At 39.9% G+C, this 14,958-nt stretch overlaps 1 protein-coding gene across 1 annotated transcript in view; it reads right to left on the reverse strand.

Annotated features, from left to right (window-relative positions):
- calb1 (calbindin 1) overlaps positions 1–14,958 on the reverse strand; it is an 89,755-nt gene that overhangs the window by 33,195 nt on the left and 41,602 nt on the right. The window contains exon 6 of the mRNA XM_060824416.1: positions 11,843–11,920. Within this exon, the coding sequence (XP_060680399.1) occupies positions 11,843–11,920 (78 nt within the window). The remainder of the gene's footprint in view (positions 1–11,842; positions 11,921–14,958) is intronic.

A 14,958-nucleotide genomic window follows, 5' to 3' on the forward strand; every position in this document is an offset into this window, starting at 1 on the left:
GAAGGAGGTGGCTCGGGAAATCGTGGATGCATTGGTGATGATTTTCCAGAATTCAATAGATTCAGGATCGGTACCTGAGGATTGGAGAGTAGCTAAAGTTATACCACTTTTTAAGAAAGGTGGGAGAGAGAAAGCAGGAAATTATAGACCAGTTAGTCTGACCTCAGTGGTGGGAAAGATGCTGGAGTCTATTATAAAGAATGAGATTACGGCACATCTGGACAGTAGTAACAGGAAGGACGGAGTCAGCATGGATTTATGAAGGGGAAATCATGCTTGACTAATCTTCTGGAGTTTTTTGAGAATGTAACTCTGAAGATGGACGAGGGAGATCCAGTAGATGTAGTGTACCTGGACTTTCAGAAAGCTTTTGATAAAGTTCCACATAGGAGGTTAGTGAGTAAACTTAGGGCGCATGGTATTGGGGGCAAAGTACTAGATTGGATTGAAAATTGGTTGGCTGATAGGAAATGGCAGGCAGTGACCAATGGGGTACCGCAGGGATCCGTGCTGGGACCGCAGCTTTTTACAATATATGTTAATGATATGGAAGATGGTATCAGCAATAACATTAGCAAATTTGCTAATGATACAAAGCTGGGTGGCAGGGTGAAATGTGCTGTGGATGTTAGGAGATTACAGGGTGACCTGGACAAGTTAGGTGAGTGGGCAGATGCATGGCAGATGCAGTTTAATGTGGATAAATGTATGGTTATCCACTTTGGTGGCAAGAACAGGAAGGTAGATTACTACCTCAATGGAATTAATTTAGGTAAAGAGGCAGTACAGAGACATCTGGGTGTTCTTGTACACTAGTCAATGAAGGCAAGCATGCAGGTACAGCAGGTAGTGAAGAAGACTAATAGCATGCTGGCCTTCATAACAAGAGGGATTGAATATAGAAGCAATGAGGTGCTTCTGCAGCTGTACAGGGCTCTGGTGAGACCACACCTGGAGTACTGTGTGTAGTTCTGGTCGCCAAATTTGAGGAAAGACATTCTGGCTATTGAGGGAGTGCAGCATAGGTTCATGAGGTCAATTCCTGGAATGGAGGGATTACCTGACACTGAAAGACTGAAGCGACTGGGCTTGTATACCCTTGAGTTTAGAAGACTGAGAGGGGATCTGATTGAGACGTATAAGATTATGAAAGGATTGGACACTCTGGCAGCAGGAAACGTGTTTCCTCTGATGGGTGAGTGCCGATCCAGAGGACACAGCTTAAAAATACGGGGTAGACCATTTAGGACAGAGATGAGGAGAAACTTCTTCACCCAGAGAGTGGGGGCTGTGTGGAATGCTCTGCCCCAGAGGACAGTGGAGGTCCAGTCTCTGGATTCATTTAAGAAAGAGTTGGATAGAGGTCTCAAAGATAGTGGAATCAAGGATTATGCAGATAAGGCAGGGAGTGGATACTGATTAGGAATGATCAGCCATGATCATATTGAATGGCGGTGCAGGCTCGAAGGGCTGAATGGCCTCTTCCTGCACCTATTGTCTATTGTCTATTATCTGATTATCTTACATGTCTCAATTAAGTCACTTCTCAATCTTCTTCTCTCCAACGAAAACAGCCTCAAGTCCCTCAGCCTTTCCTTGTAAGACTTTCCTTCCATACTAGGCAACATCCTAGTAAATCTCCTCTGCACCCTTTCCAAAGCTTTCACATCCTTCCTATAATATGGTGACCAGAACTGTATGCAATACTCCAAATGTGACTGCAGCATGATCCCATGGTTCCAAAACTCAATCCCTCTACCAATAAAAGCTAACACACCATATGCTTTCTTAACAACCCTGTCAACCTGAGTAGCAGCTTTCAAGGATGTATGTACCTGGACACCAAGATCTCTCTGCTCGTATACACTCTCATTAGCTCAGTACTCTGCATTCTGGTTACTCCTTCCAAAGTAAATCACCTCACACGTTTCCGCATTGAACTCCATTTGCCACCTCTCAACCCAGCTCTGCAGCTTATCTATGTCTCTCTGTAATCTAAAACATCCTTTGTCACTATCCACAACTCTACCAACCTTAATGTCATCTACAAATTTACAAATCCATCCTTCTATGCCCTCATCCAGGTCATTTATAAAAATGACAAACAACAGCTACCCCAGGTACCTCAGGTGTCCCACTAGTAACTGAACTCCAGGATGAACATTTCCCATCAACCACCACCTCTGTCTTCTTTCAGCTAGCAAATTTCTGATCCAAACCGCTAAATCACCCTCAATCCTATGCCTCTGTATTTTGTGCAATAGCCTACCACGAGGAGCCTTATTAAACAACTTACTGAAATCCATATACACATCAACTGCTTTACCCTCATCTACCTGTTTGGTCACCTACTCAAAGAACTCAATAAGGTTTGTGAGGCATGACCTACCCTTCACAAAATTGTGTTGACTATCCCTAACCAACGTATTCATCTCTAGATGATTATAAATCCTATCTCTTATATACCTTTCCAACACTCTACCTACAACCGAAGTAAGGCTCACGGTTGTCTCTACTCCCCTTCTTGAACAAGGGAACAACATTTGTTATCCTCCAGTCTTCTGGCACTATTCCTATAGACAATGGCAACATAAAGGTCAAAGCCAAAGACTCAGTGATTTCCTCTCTGCATTCCCAGAGAATTCTAGAATAAATCCCATCTGGCCCAGCAGACTTATCTATTTCCACACTTCCCAGAATTGATAACACCTCCTCCTTATGCACCTCAATCCCATCAAGTCTGGTAGCCTGTATCTCAGTATTCTCCTCAACCATGATGTCTTTTTCTAGTGTGACTAATGATGAAAAGTATTCATTTAGCGCTTCCTCTATCTCCTCTGACTCCACGCACAACTTCCCATTACTATGCTTGATTGGCCCAAATCTCACTCTAGTCATTCTTTTATTCCTGATATACCTTCAAAAGCCTTAGAGTTTTCCTTGATCCTATCCGCCAATTACTTCTCATATCCCCCTGGCACTTCTTATCTCTCTCTTCAGGTCTTTCTTGGCTAACTTGTAACTGTCAAGCACCCTAACTGAGCCATCACATCTCATCCTAGCATAAGCCTTCTTCCTCTTGACAAGAGTTTCAACTTCCTTAGTAAACCATGGCTCCCGCACTCAACAACTTCCTCCCTGCCTGACTGGTACATACTTACCAAGGACCCGCAGTCGCTGTTCCTTGAATAAGCTCCACATTTCAATTGTGTCCATCCATGCAGTTTTCTTCCCAATCCTAAGCATCCTAAATCTTGGCTAATCGCATCATAATTGCCTTTCCCCCACCTATAACTCTTGCCCGGCACTATATACCTATCCCTTTCCATCACTAAAGCAAACATAACTGCATTGTGGTCACTATCACCAAAGTGCTCACCTACCTCCAAATCTAATACCTGGCCGGGTTCATTACCCAGTACCAAATCTAAAGTGGCCTTGCCCCTTTAATGCAAACAACAAACTGCTTTTAGCAATTTTCATCAGAACCAGTGAATGTGAATTTCAACTTTGAGCAGGAAGGATCCTACTTCTGGATTTTTCTTTTGCCTAGATCTATGTGTTCATCCTTCATTGAATACCAAATATCACACACACTGCAGTGATACAGTACAAAGGACATCTTAATGTGACACATCAGTGTAGACTGCAGTTTTGATATGGCTTGCATGAACTGAAAACAACATGCAGTGAAGAAACTCAGCTGACCTCATGAGTGCTTGTATCTGCCACTGATGGAGCCATATGCCATCTTCCCACATTGGTAGGGTAGATAGGCAATCAAAAACACAGCACATAATGATTCAATTCCCTTTCATTTCTAAAAGGGGAAGTTGGCCCAATCAGACCTGTTTCTAGCAAATAACAACTCATTACTGTGCACTAGGAAAAGCACTACTTTGTGCAATTTCTATTTTTAAAATAAGCACAACTTTAAAATTTGAGCTGTTCAGCTCCTTTCTCAGTATTCTCAGTATCTTTCTCCTACGAATTGAACTGAACCTCAATGAGCTAGCTCAGCAGGCTTTCATTTGGATTCTTGCATTTACATTTTTGTTCATATTTTTCAGTTTTGTTAGGAAATTGCCAACAGGCTTACCTGATTCCTGTTCAGGCCTAGAAGTTCAGATTAGTCATGCCATTGATTTGTTTGTGGCTGGAGATGTATGCTGAATTTTCCAAAGAAATTATCTGGTTTTACACTGTTGCCTTCCTTTGATTACTAATTTCTAATTTCAATCTTTTCCTCTTGTCCACAAAAGGATTTGACCCACCCTTTTCTTTTTAGAAGTGCTCTTATAAAGCTACTTAATGCCAGTCTTAGCTCTGTTTAAACTTCTCAAATGCCTCTGCAATGTTATAAAGCTCCCAAGTCAACATTAGCTGCAGCTGTGTGGCCATCTCATTTTTTCTACAATATACTTAAAACAAAACATGGCAGACACTAGAATCTGAAACTTAGCAGGTCTCCCAGCACCTGAAGAGAGAGAAATAGAGTTAACACTTCGAGTCCAATACACATGTTCTTCAGAACAGGTTTTTCTTTCCTGGAATTAATATAGGCTAATTTTTCACTGGATTCCTGTATTGAGTTTAATTAAAATGTTCAGGTTTTTACGAATAGACACCTGTGCCATCATGTTGTGTTTTGTGACTCCCATTATTTGATTGTACTTTAGATTCCAACTACGGAGTTTAATCAAGACTGTTTCTTGCTGTTTTCCACATGACTAGTAAACTATTAGACTGACGCATTGTCACTGGCACATTAATGTAGTGCAAAAGAGAACAAGACATTACAGGATATGCATATATACAACAATTAGTTCCTTGATCTTTACAAATCATATAATAATATAACACTCAGTCGAATTAATGAATATCATTTGAGGTTATGTAACAGCTACATTGAGAAGCTTTTAACTTCACCTTCTGACTGCTAGGATAGAAAGGAATAATATGAATATCCAGACATTTTAATTAAATGATGTTAATTGTAATGTGAGCCAAACTAAGTACTGGATAGATTAATTCATGCTCCTTAAGTTTGCAATAACATTTCAATGACTATCAAGTGGTGGAATATAGAGTGGCAATGCTAAGAAAAGGCTTTGACATTGAGTAAACATATGAGCCAATTCAAACAGAGGTAAAACTTTGGACCATGCTGGTTTACTGTGAATATAGTGGAAGATTAATTACCTGCTAAGTACAAATAATTCCTACTTTGTATCATGCTGAAATGCAGATTGAAATTCTTATTTGCTAAAAGCTATTTTGAATTGTATTGAAAGTATACCACAGTGGACAGTTTACCAGCAGAAAACATTGCACCTTACTTATATAAGTAAAACCGATGGATAAATGATTGTATTGGAAATTGCTCTTAAGTAGAAATGATTTGAACATTAACAGAAACTGTTTAGGCCTCTTACACAGCAATTAGACCTCATTAATGCTCACATTGGTTGAAGCTACAGATAGGAAATACTTTTGACTATTTGACCAAGGACTTTGGCTATATAGATAATCCCCAAAGATATCAAAATGAAAATGATATTTCAAGTTTCATTGAGGCCTGCTTTCCTATTATCAGGAAGATCGTTTGCTCCTATGAACCAATGGCCTCCAGGACTGACAGTAGTCAGGACTGTAGGAGTTAGTGAATGATAATAATGTCAATGACTAAGCTATGATATACAGGCCCACACAAAGTGGTTGCAGGGCCCATCTCAAAGAAATCAAGCCTTCAGAGACAGCACAGGGGGCCCCATATAAATCAGCTGCAGAGCACAGAGTTCAATCTCTGACTCAGTTTAGTGTATGAGCAGCTGCCACTGTTAATCATTAATATAGAGGCACATTAAACGCTGCATGTGGGGTTTCATGTATTACAAGGCTAATTAAGTACCAGAGGGGCAAAAGTATTGAACACTTACACCACATTAACTTGAACAGTTTACATGCTCTTTGACACTTGAGGCAACTTGCCGTTTATTGCACAGGAATTAAGTTTTGTATTTAAGATGCAGACCAACATGAACATATACACTTGAGACTTAATTTTCTCTCAAGGTAGGAGCTACCATTTGTAATATTGTCTCCAATTACAAATGCGTACCACAGAAGCATGCAGTGAATAATCTCAGTTTCACTTGAGGTTTGAGTAATTACTAGCATTGCAGCTGCAGCCTTACGTCTATGTTGCATTCTCCCTTGTTACTGCGTGTAGATCCAACTTTTTTTGTGTGAGGTTCATCTCTATGACAAATTTGTGCAGCACACTGCACTGATGTTTTCTTTTACATTCATGGAGAAATACTGAGGCACTCCTGAAAAGTCTTATCAGAGTGGATACACAATGCACGGTGAAAATCTCCAACACCACTTTTCCTAAAGTGCACATAAAGTTCTTTTTATAAGATGCCCCATTTAAAATTGGATATGAATGCTCAAGTTACATTATATAAAACGTTGGAAAATTAACACAGCAAAGTAAACTGTTGTGTACTTTTCCTTTCTTTAATATATAGGGATTAAAAGAAATTCGCAGAAATTTTTTTATTCCTTTTGCCTGCAAAACTATTGTTTTGTTACAAACATTTTAATATCATTCAAGTGGAAAAGCCTATTAACTTTAAGTACATCAATAAGGTGTACATCATCATCAGGCACTCCAAGACTGAAGCAATATTGGCAGAAAGCTCTGTTTGTAAAGTTATTGACCAATAGCATCAGATTTTATATCCATTTACATTAAATGGAAGATCAAATTTGGCCCCATCACACAGCAGGGCATAGCAAGGTTTAAGAGAAGATCAAGACGATGATCATCAGAGGATGTCTTATATTAGAAGGAAAAGATTAGAGGACTTCTTTCTCCCCTTTTTTGGAGAGACATGGAATTCAAAGTGGTATCATGAGGTATTCAAAAAGAAGCAAAACAGTTGGGTTAGGAATTAATTAGGAATTAATTAATTCATTAGGAATTAAAAACAAAGGAATAGCAGTCTATGTTAAAGTTAGATTGGATTCCATACATAGTGCCATTCACAGAGAATTGGTGACTTACAAAATTGATGACTTCCAAACATATAGGAAAGAAATGGACTCTCTGTAATCTGGATAAGTTCAAGGGAACTGAGGAGATCTCAAGTTCCAGAGGCAGGGGAAGGATATCTGCAATTATTTTTACAATGGATGCACCTAGAGTTTGTTCATTCCTGTGGGAAATAAGAACAAATTTCTCAGATCATTTTTTGGCCCAAAGTGTTCACTTTTTTTCTTCCTGATATGTAATGTTTAATTTATGTTAACTTTAGCTGATTGTGCCCATAAAACTATTAAATTATGAGATAGAATATTTTATTTTTATTTCTCACTGAGAAATTTATTTCCTTTAAAAACAGTTTCTGCAGAGATTGGAACAATGGTCTTCCTTACCCTTTTCCACTGATAAATAGTTTGCTCATTAGTGGTGCTATGCTGACCTATGTTAATTTTTCTGGGGGCAGTCAGCATATTAGGCTACTCTCTGCATGAGCCCTGAGGCATACTCCATTCAAATTATCTAGATAATAGGGAATTGGTTTCTAGACATTTCTAGATACATAGTGTTCATGAACAATAGAGAAAAAAAGAAGAGGAGAATATTGCAGTGCTGAAGGGGGAAAGAGAGAGAGAGAAAGAGACAATCATCCAAAAGGGACAATAACAATCAATTTGGTTGATCAATAAGGACAAAGTGAGGACTGCAGATATTGAAGATCAGTCGAGAGTGTAGTGCTGGCAAAGCACAACAGGTCTGGCAGCATCCAAGGAGCAGGAGAAGCAACATTTTGGGCATAAGCACTTCATCAGAATCAGTAGGGATCTCAGTATGTTATTAGTGTATTCTATAGTCCACAAACTGATTGTAAAAATATAATGGATCACATTTGCAAAGAAATTACAGAGCGAGAAAGATCCATTGAGTACTGATAATGAGGAACTTCAGTTATCCTAACAGAAACCAGGAGAAACTGTGATATAATAAGCAGTGTGGGGAAGAATATTCTGCAAAATATTCCAGATCAACATATTTCCAGGTCAATGAGGAAGTCGATAATGCTGGATTGATTTCTAGGGAATGAAGTTAACTGGATCAAGCATTCGTAGTGGAACGCACAGGGAACAGTGACCACAATGTGAAGTAGGCAAGGAGCTATGTAATTTAGATTAGATTTCTTACAGTGTGGAAGCAGACCCTTCGGGCCCAACAAGTCGAGCAACCCACCCAGATGCATTCCCCTACATCTAACACTACAGGCAATTCACCTGGTCTGCACATCTTTTGGACAGTGGGAGGAAACCGGAGCAAACCCACGCAGACACTGGGAGAATGTGCAAAGTCCACACAGACAAGGTGGGAATTGAACCCAGGTCTCTGGTGCTGTGAGGCCACTGTGCCACCATGCCTCCCATATTATGTAAGAAATCCCACAGATTTTGCCAGACTTCCTGAGCATTTTCCAGCATTTTCTATTTTTATTTCACAAAACATTTAATATGAAAGAAGTCAAGTTCAAAATACAAGTGGAAACTGGTCTTAAAGCTGAAATTCCAAAGTGGATTTGAAAAAGGTAACAAAAGGGGCGATGACGTGCTCTGAGAAGAAACAGCCAATCAAAATGAGGAGGTAGTCCAAAAGCCTATAATCAGCATATACTTAATTGAAAAGTAACAAAAGGAGTGTGTAGGCCAATGAAGTGTGCCCGAGAGGCTTAGCAATGAGACAAAGTACACTGCTGGGGTACAAAATGAGCATTTCTCATTTGTCTTTACCAAGGAAGGAGATACTGCCAAAGTCATAGTTAAAAGAGAAGCTGGTTGACATATTGGAAGGGCTAACCATTGTAGGAGGACATATTAAAAAAAGCTGGTTTCTCTAAAAGTTGACAAACCATGAAGACCAGCATGGGTGCATTCAGAGATACTGATAGAAGGAAAGGTGGAGGCAAAGGCCATGATCTTCCAACCCTCCTTTGTTATAGGAGTAGTAGCAGGGCAACAGAAACTGCAACATGTTACAACTTACTTCAAAGAATTTATGCATAAATCCAGTTTACTGCAAGCTCAACAGTTTAACCTGGGTTGCAAAAAGATTTTCAGAAATGTTAATTCTGGACAGGTTAATGAGCATGGACCAAAATGGATTAATTAAGAAAGCCCGTGTGGATTTGTGAAAGGCAGAATGTGTTTAACTACCAATGTAAAATCAAAATACTGCAGATTCTGGAAATTTGAATTACAAGTAAAAGTGTTGAAAATATAAATAATTAAGACAGCTTCTGTGAAGAGAAACAAAGGTAGTATTTCAAACCAATGAGCTGACATCACAACCCTGTCAGTCATCAATCAGAAACATTTTCAACTAAATCCTAGTTTTTTAGAAGGTTTTTTTTAACCACAAGGCCGAGCTGATCACCCTATCTTACCAATCTTGCCTCAACAATTACCTACCCCACCCATATGGCTTCATTCATGCCCAATTCCTGCCTATCTTACCATCTTAACAACTCACCTCTCCAGGGATATCATCAAAACACTGGCATCCCTTGTATCCGTGTCATCTTTAAAAGCCAACCATACATTTGACTAAGCACTGGCATTCCGATTATGTCCTGCTCCAGCAGGGATGGAGTCTGAATATGTCAGAAAAGGGCTGAATGGCATCCCAATTCTTAACAGGGACGGGGAACACCTGGTAGGTATAGTGTCCAGAGTAGAGGTGTCTTCTTCCCAGTGGACTGGCACAGCCTGACTCTTGGCTGCCACTTGGGTCAGTGTGATCTCCAAGATGCACAGAAATGGCCAGCAATAGAGAAAGAAGGTCAATGACCTGCTCTGCTCTGTCCGGATAAGTGCCACAGTCTTCTCTCTTCCACCTCACACTCACTCCATTTCTGTTACTTCACCCACCTTCCAACAAGGTTCATGGACTGCCACTCTCCCATTACCTGTGATATCCTCCCTCACTTGTTCTGCCTTACACCCCCATCCAGCAACACACCGCCAACCCCCCAAAAAAGCTACTTGGTCTCTGCACCTCCTACTTAATACACCTGGCCTACTTTACCATTCCCCCTTAGGTACCACCACTAGCAAGCATGCCACTCGCTGCTCTTCACTCAATTCCCCCCCCCCCCCCCCCTCCAATTTCTCTTGTTTCAGGAGAGGACAGCACATACCAGAATAGAGAGTGCCCATTCAGGTGTAGTGGTGCCCATATCCATGCCCTCACCTGCTATGAGCACAGAATCCTGACACTGGCAGGAGAAGACAGGACTGCACCTGCAGGTATGCTGAAAAATCTATGTCTTATCAAATGAGTAAGTAACAAAGTGCATTCCTCTGCAATTCTCAGGTTAATGCTGCTACCTTCTGCGCTGGGACTCTCTGACTGACCTGTACCACTTTGGACTTCAATGAGGATGACTCCCCTAATGCATTTGACATGGCTGTTTGCTTGCTGCGCATGGACTGTGTTTGCTATGTGAGCTGCTGGCAAGCGGAGCAGGTCTGAGTCTGTCATAGCACACTGCTATAGCATCTACAAAATCTGCACCACCTCGACTGAGGACTACTTAACAGCGAGTCAAGCTGCCAGTTTGTGTCTGCGCTGATTGTTATGGCAAGGCACGGATGCTGTAAGCATGTGAGTAGATGCCAAGTGAGCAAGTACGAAGAGAGCAGCAAGCAGCTGAAATGCAGTCGAATCCAGTCTGTGAGCTGGGTGTCTGTGCCAGAATGTCTTCACAGCAGCCTTTCAATGCAAGTTGCTGGTGTATTCTGCAATGCAGGCCTGTGCTTCAAAAGTGTACTGCCAATGCATAGGCAAAGTGTCAGGTTGCTCACATTGAGTTGGTAGATGTCAAACCCTAGTAACTACGGACATGTATGCGCATATCTATCAGTTATGACCTGAGCTACAATTTGGTCACAGTCAGCATGGAGGTCACTCGGAGCAAGCAGCTCAGGTCATATTTTCCTGAATTTAGCTTGCTTGATGAGTTTGGTAAGATGAGAAGCTGAATATTAAAGAAATGAATTGTGCTGTTAACAAGGCATTTAACAAGTATTAAGTCTCATCAATTAGTATCTTACCACTATCCAGTGGGAATCTCGCCACGCTGTTAGCGAAAAGCAGAAAAAATGGAGTGAGATGACCTCAGTGTTGAGTTGGGCGTCATTGCATTTGTCACTCAATACTGCCATACATCTTACCATAGCCCACCTTGCTCAGATTCCTATAAAATTCTGCCGTCTGTTTCTGTCCACAGGTGCTGCCTGACCTGCTGCATTGTTCAAACATTTTGTGTCTTTTCTTATGTGTAACGAACCTGCTTTATTATTAATGAGCTAACAAAGAGTTTCACTGGGGGTAATGCATTAAACCTGAACGATATAGGCTTCCAGAAAGCAATTCATAAAGTACTACACTATCGGCAGCTGAAATAATGCCTATTCAAGTAAAAATCTCTAAACTTCTAACAAGCTTTGAACATATGCAGCTTGGGAGTACTGAACTGTATGTGAAAAACTTTGAAAAATGTATTTTACTTTTTTTTATTAAATGAATGATCATATTCAAAAATGATCTTGCATATTTCTACTTGGATTCAATAATGATTCCACAATTAAAATTATCTACAATTTTCTTCAATAGGTCAAACATTGATATTCAGCCCAATGAAAATATCTATCATATGTAGGTATATATGTTACATAACATGTTTTACAACAAACTCTTTTTTCTGTCAATAAACATCGCTATAGCAAATAAATAGAGCTTCATTCTTACCGTTGTTAAGGTATATTCTTCTAGTTTCACTTCATCAAAGGGCCGATTTGCTTTCTTCAGTAAATCTCGTAGAAAGCTCTGTGAAGGGAGATGGACAGCAACACATTACACAAATACTTTTTAAAAAATTGTCCATAGGATGTGGGCATCTCTGACTAGATCAGCGTGAATTGTCCACTGGCTCTAAACCTTGAGGTGGTGGAAAGGGTTTTCTGGATATTGAGCCAGAAACAGTGAAAGGATGGTGCTATAGTTCCAAATTAGGATGCTGTATGACATGCAGGGAAACTTGCAGCTTGTGATATTTTCAAACATCTGTTGCTTTTCTCCTTCTGGGTGGCATATATTTTGATTTTGTAAACTGCTGCCAATGGAGTTTGGTGAATTATTGCAGTGCATCCTGTAGATGGTATCACTGCTGCAATTGGATATCAGTAATAAAGGGAATTAATGTTGAAAAAAAAATCGGTTCTGATATAACATGACAGTTCTGTTCTCGTGCGATCTCGCGCTATAAGAAAATCATGCAATTGCTGCGCCATTTAATCTAATGGGGTTGGAATTACATTTGAGCCAATACAGGGAAGGAGAGTTTGCGTTCTACAAATAATGGTCTAAATTCTTCAGTCACGTTAAAACCATTTCGAATTGAAGAAACACGCCTTGTAGCAGAACTGTAATCTATGGCGGTATTATAATTCCAGCTGATGTTCACACTGGACAAGTTCGATCTCAGAGTGAATCCTAGCCTGATAGGCACTAACCTTGTTTTTGTTGGTTGGTCCTCATCATCTGCCGCAGACCTAGTCTACCACTATGCCTATTAGAGCTTGGCCAGCTTAGCCAGTAGTGGTGTTTCTGAGCCACTCTTAGACATTGAAGTCTTCCACCCAAAATACTTTCTGCACCCTTGCCACTCTCAATGCTGAATTTGAGTGATGCTTCGAGGGCTGGGGGCATGTGGTAATCAGTAGGAGATGCCTTTGTGCACGTTTGACCTAATATCCCAGGTTTGATGGTGAAATCTCATCAGCTGTGTCTAATGTCAACTACATCTATAGGGACATCTATTTTTCTGTATAAATACATCTCTTAAAGAGAAAATTCTTTATCATTCTGTTCTGAGTTATAAGCAATAAAAACCTTGAGTTATTATGGTAGATCTCAACCCTAAATTACTTATAAACATATTTTTAATTCCAAAGTGTATTGTTTCCAAAAGGCCACAGAACAGATGTGGATTTAAAAATTTAGTGACTGTCTGGCAAAATCCTGCATAGAGCCAATGGAGTGATATACATGTAAATTGTCAGGAAATGTCAAGTAGGAAGAAATTTAACAAGAAGTGATAACAAGGGAGCTGTCTATCTCACCCTCTCATCAGAGAGCCACTTCCTGAGGACACATTTGTTTTATTCTCCAGGAATACATAGGATGGGATAAAAAGCCAGTTACAACTTTATTGGAATGAACCAGTGGAGCTGAATGCTCATGTGTTCCATGCTGGGTTTGAACATCTGTGTGCTGTGAAAATCACAGTTGAATAACTATCCCCTAGGTTCCCCTGTATTGCAGGTTAAAAACTCTCTATAATTCTGAGCACTGCAAACCAGTTATAAAGAAAACAAGAAAACAAAGGACCTTCTCTCACTTGGAATGCTGGAATTCAGTCAAGGTCAAAATACATCACAACTGCAGATTCTCAACAAATCTGCAAAATGGAGTATTGTTAAGCTCACTCTCCACCTGTTAACATCAATGTAGTATAATATGTAGTATAATATACATCCAGAAGAATGGCTATAATGTTTACCTATCTGCTCTTTGCAAACAATCCAGGAACTAGTCCATATGTATTATTGCTTTACTTTTATCTGTTTGTTCTGATCTTTCTGTTTTAATCTGTGTATGTAGTGTTACTAGTTTATCTTGCATTTAGTAATTAATTAATAAACTTATTCTTTTGTAAATTCAAGAAAGTGTGATTTAATTATCTTCACTTAAAACATAATTTCACTTGCATTTGTGTGAAGGTTATCCAAAGGGATCCTTTTCAAAGATGGCTTGATGAATCCAGCAGAATGATAGCCAATTTGTCTCTCCTCACCCAGGGTCTCAACAGTTTGGGTATCCTGTCTGGAATTGTAATGAATCAAGAAACACCTCCTAGGATCTGGTTGCAACATTTGCCAAGCATTTGCAGGCAAATGGGATAAACAGTAAAAATGTTTTGACATATTTGTAACAAACACCTGAGCATACTGGCATGAAACCTTTCTGTTATTTAGCAAGTTGTTAACCCATTTAAAATAAATAGTCTATTGAATGCAATAAAAAAGCACACTGCAGCTTCAGAAGATTGAACTGATTCATTCCAAATGTAATTGCATATGATTGAGTCAAGTTAATTTTGCTTCATTACCTAATCATGGGCATTTGAAGTTCATCAAAGGCTTCAGTAACTCATGAACTTGTGAAAGATAAAATGCTCCATGTACAACAGTAAAAGTACATTGTTATAATCTGATTTGTTGATATCATAATCAATGTTAAACCAAACTGGCAATTGTTCTTTTATTTGAGGGTTTCCAAATGATTTAATTACAATCCAACCTGAGACTTCCAGGATTATAACAAATGGCTGATGCGCAAAATTAGACATTAGATTACTTACACTGTGGAAACAGGCCTTTCGGCCCAACAAGTCCACACCAACCTGCCAAAGTGCAACACACCCAGACCCAGTCCCCTGCATTTACCTCTTCACCTAACACTACGGGCAATTTAGCATGTCCAATTCACCTAACCTGCACATTTTTGGATTGTGGGAGGAAACCGGAGCACCCGGAGGAAACCCCACACAGACACGGGGAGAATGTGCAAACTCCACACACAGAGTTGCCTGAGGCAGGAAATGAACCCAGGTCTCTGGCGCTGTGAGGCAGCAGTGCTAACCACTGTGCCACCATGCCACCCATGATGCAGGAAATTTATCTTAACTTTTCTGCTTTTCAATTGCACCTTTCTGCAAATGAATCTCTGTTTTTAGGACTTTTTAAAATATTCTTGTTAAATTGTTTTGTTACATTTACTGATCTGTACCCCAGGTCCCTGTG

Source organism: Hemiscyllium ocellatum, chromosome 4 (genome assembly GCF_020745735.1).
Source record: "Hemiscyllium ocellatum isolate sHemOce1 chromosome 4, sHemOce1.pat.X.cur, whole genome shotgun sequence".
Taxonomy (NCBI): domain Eukaryota; kingdom Metazoa; phylum Chordata; class Chondrichthyes; order Orectolobiformes; family Hemiscylliidae; genus Hemiscyllium; species Hemiscyllium ocellatum.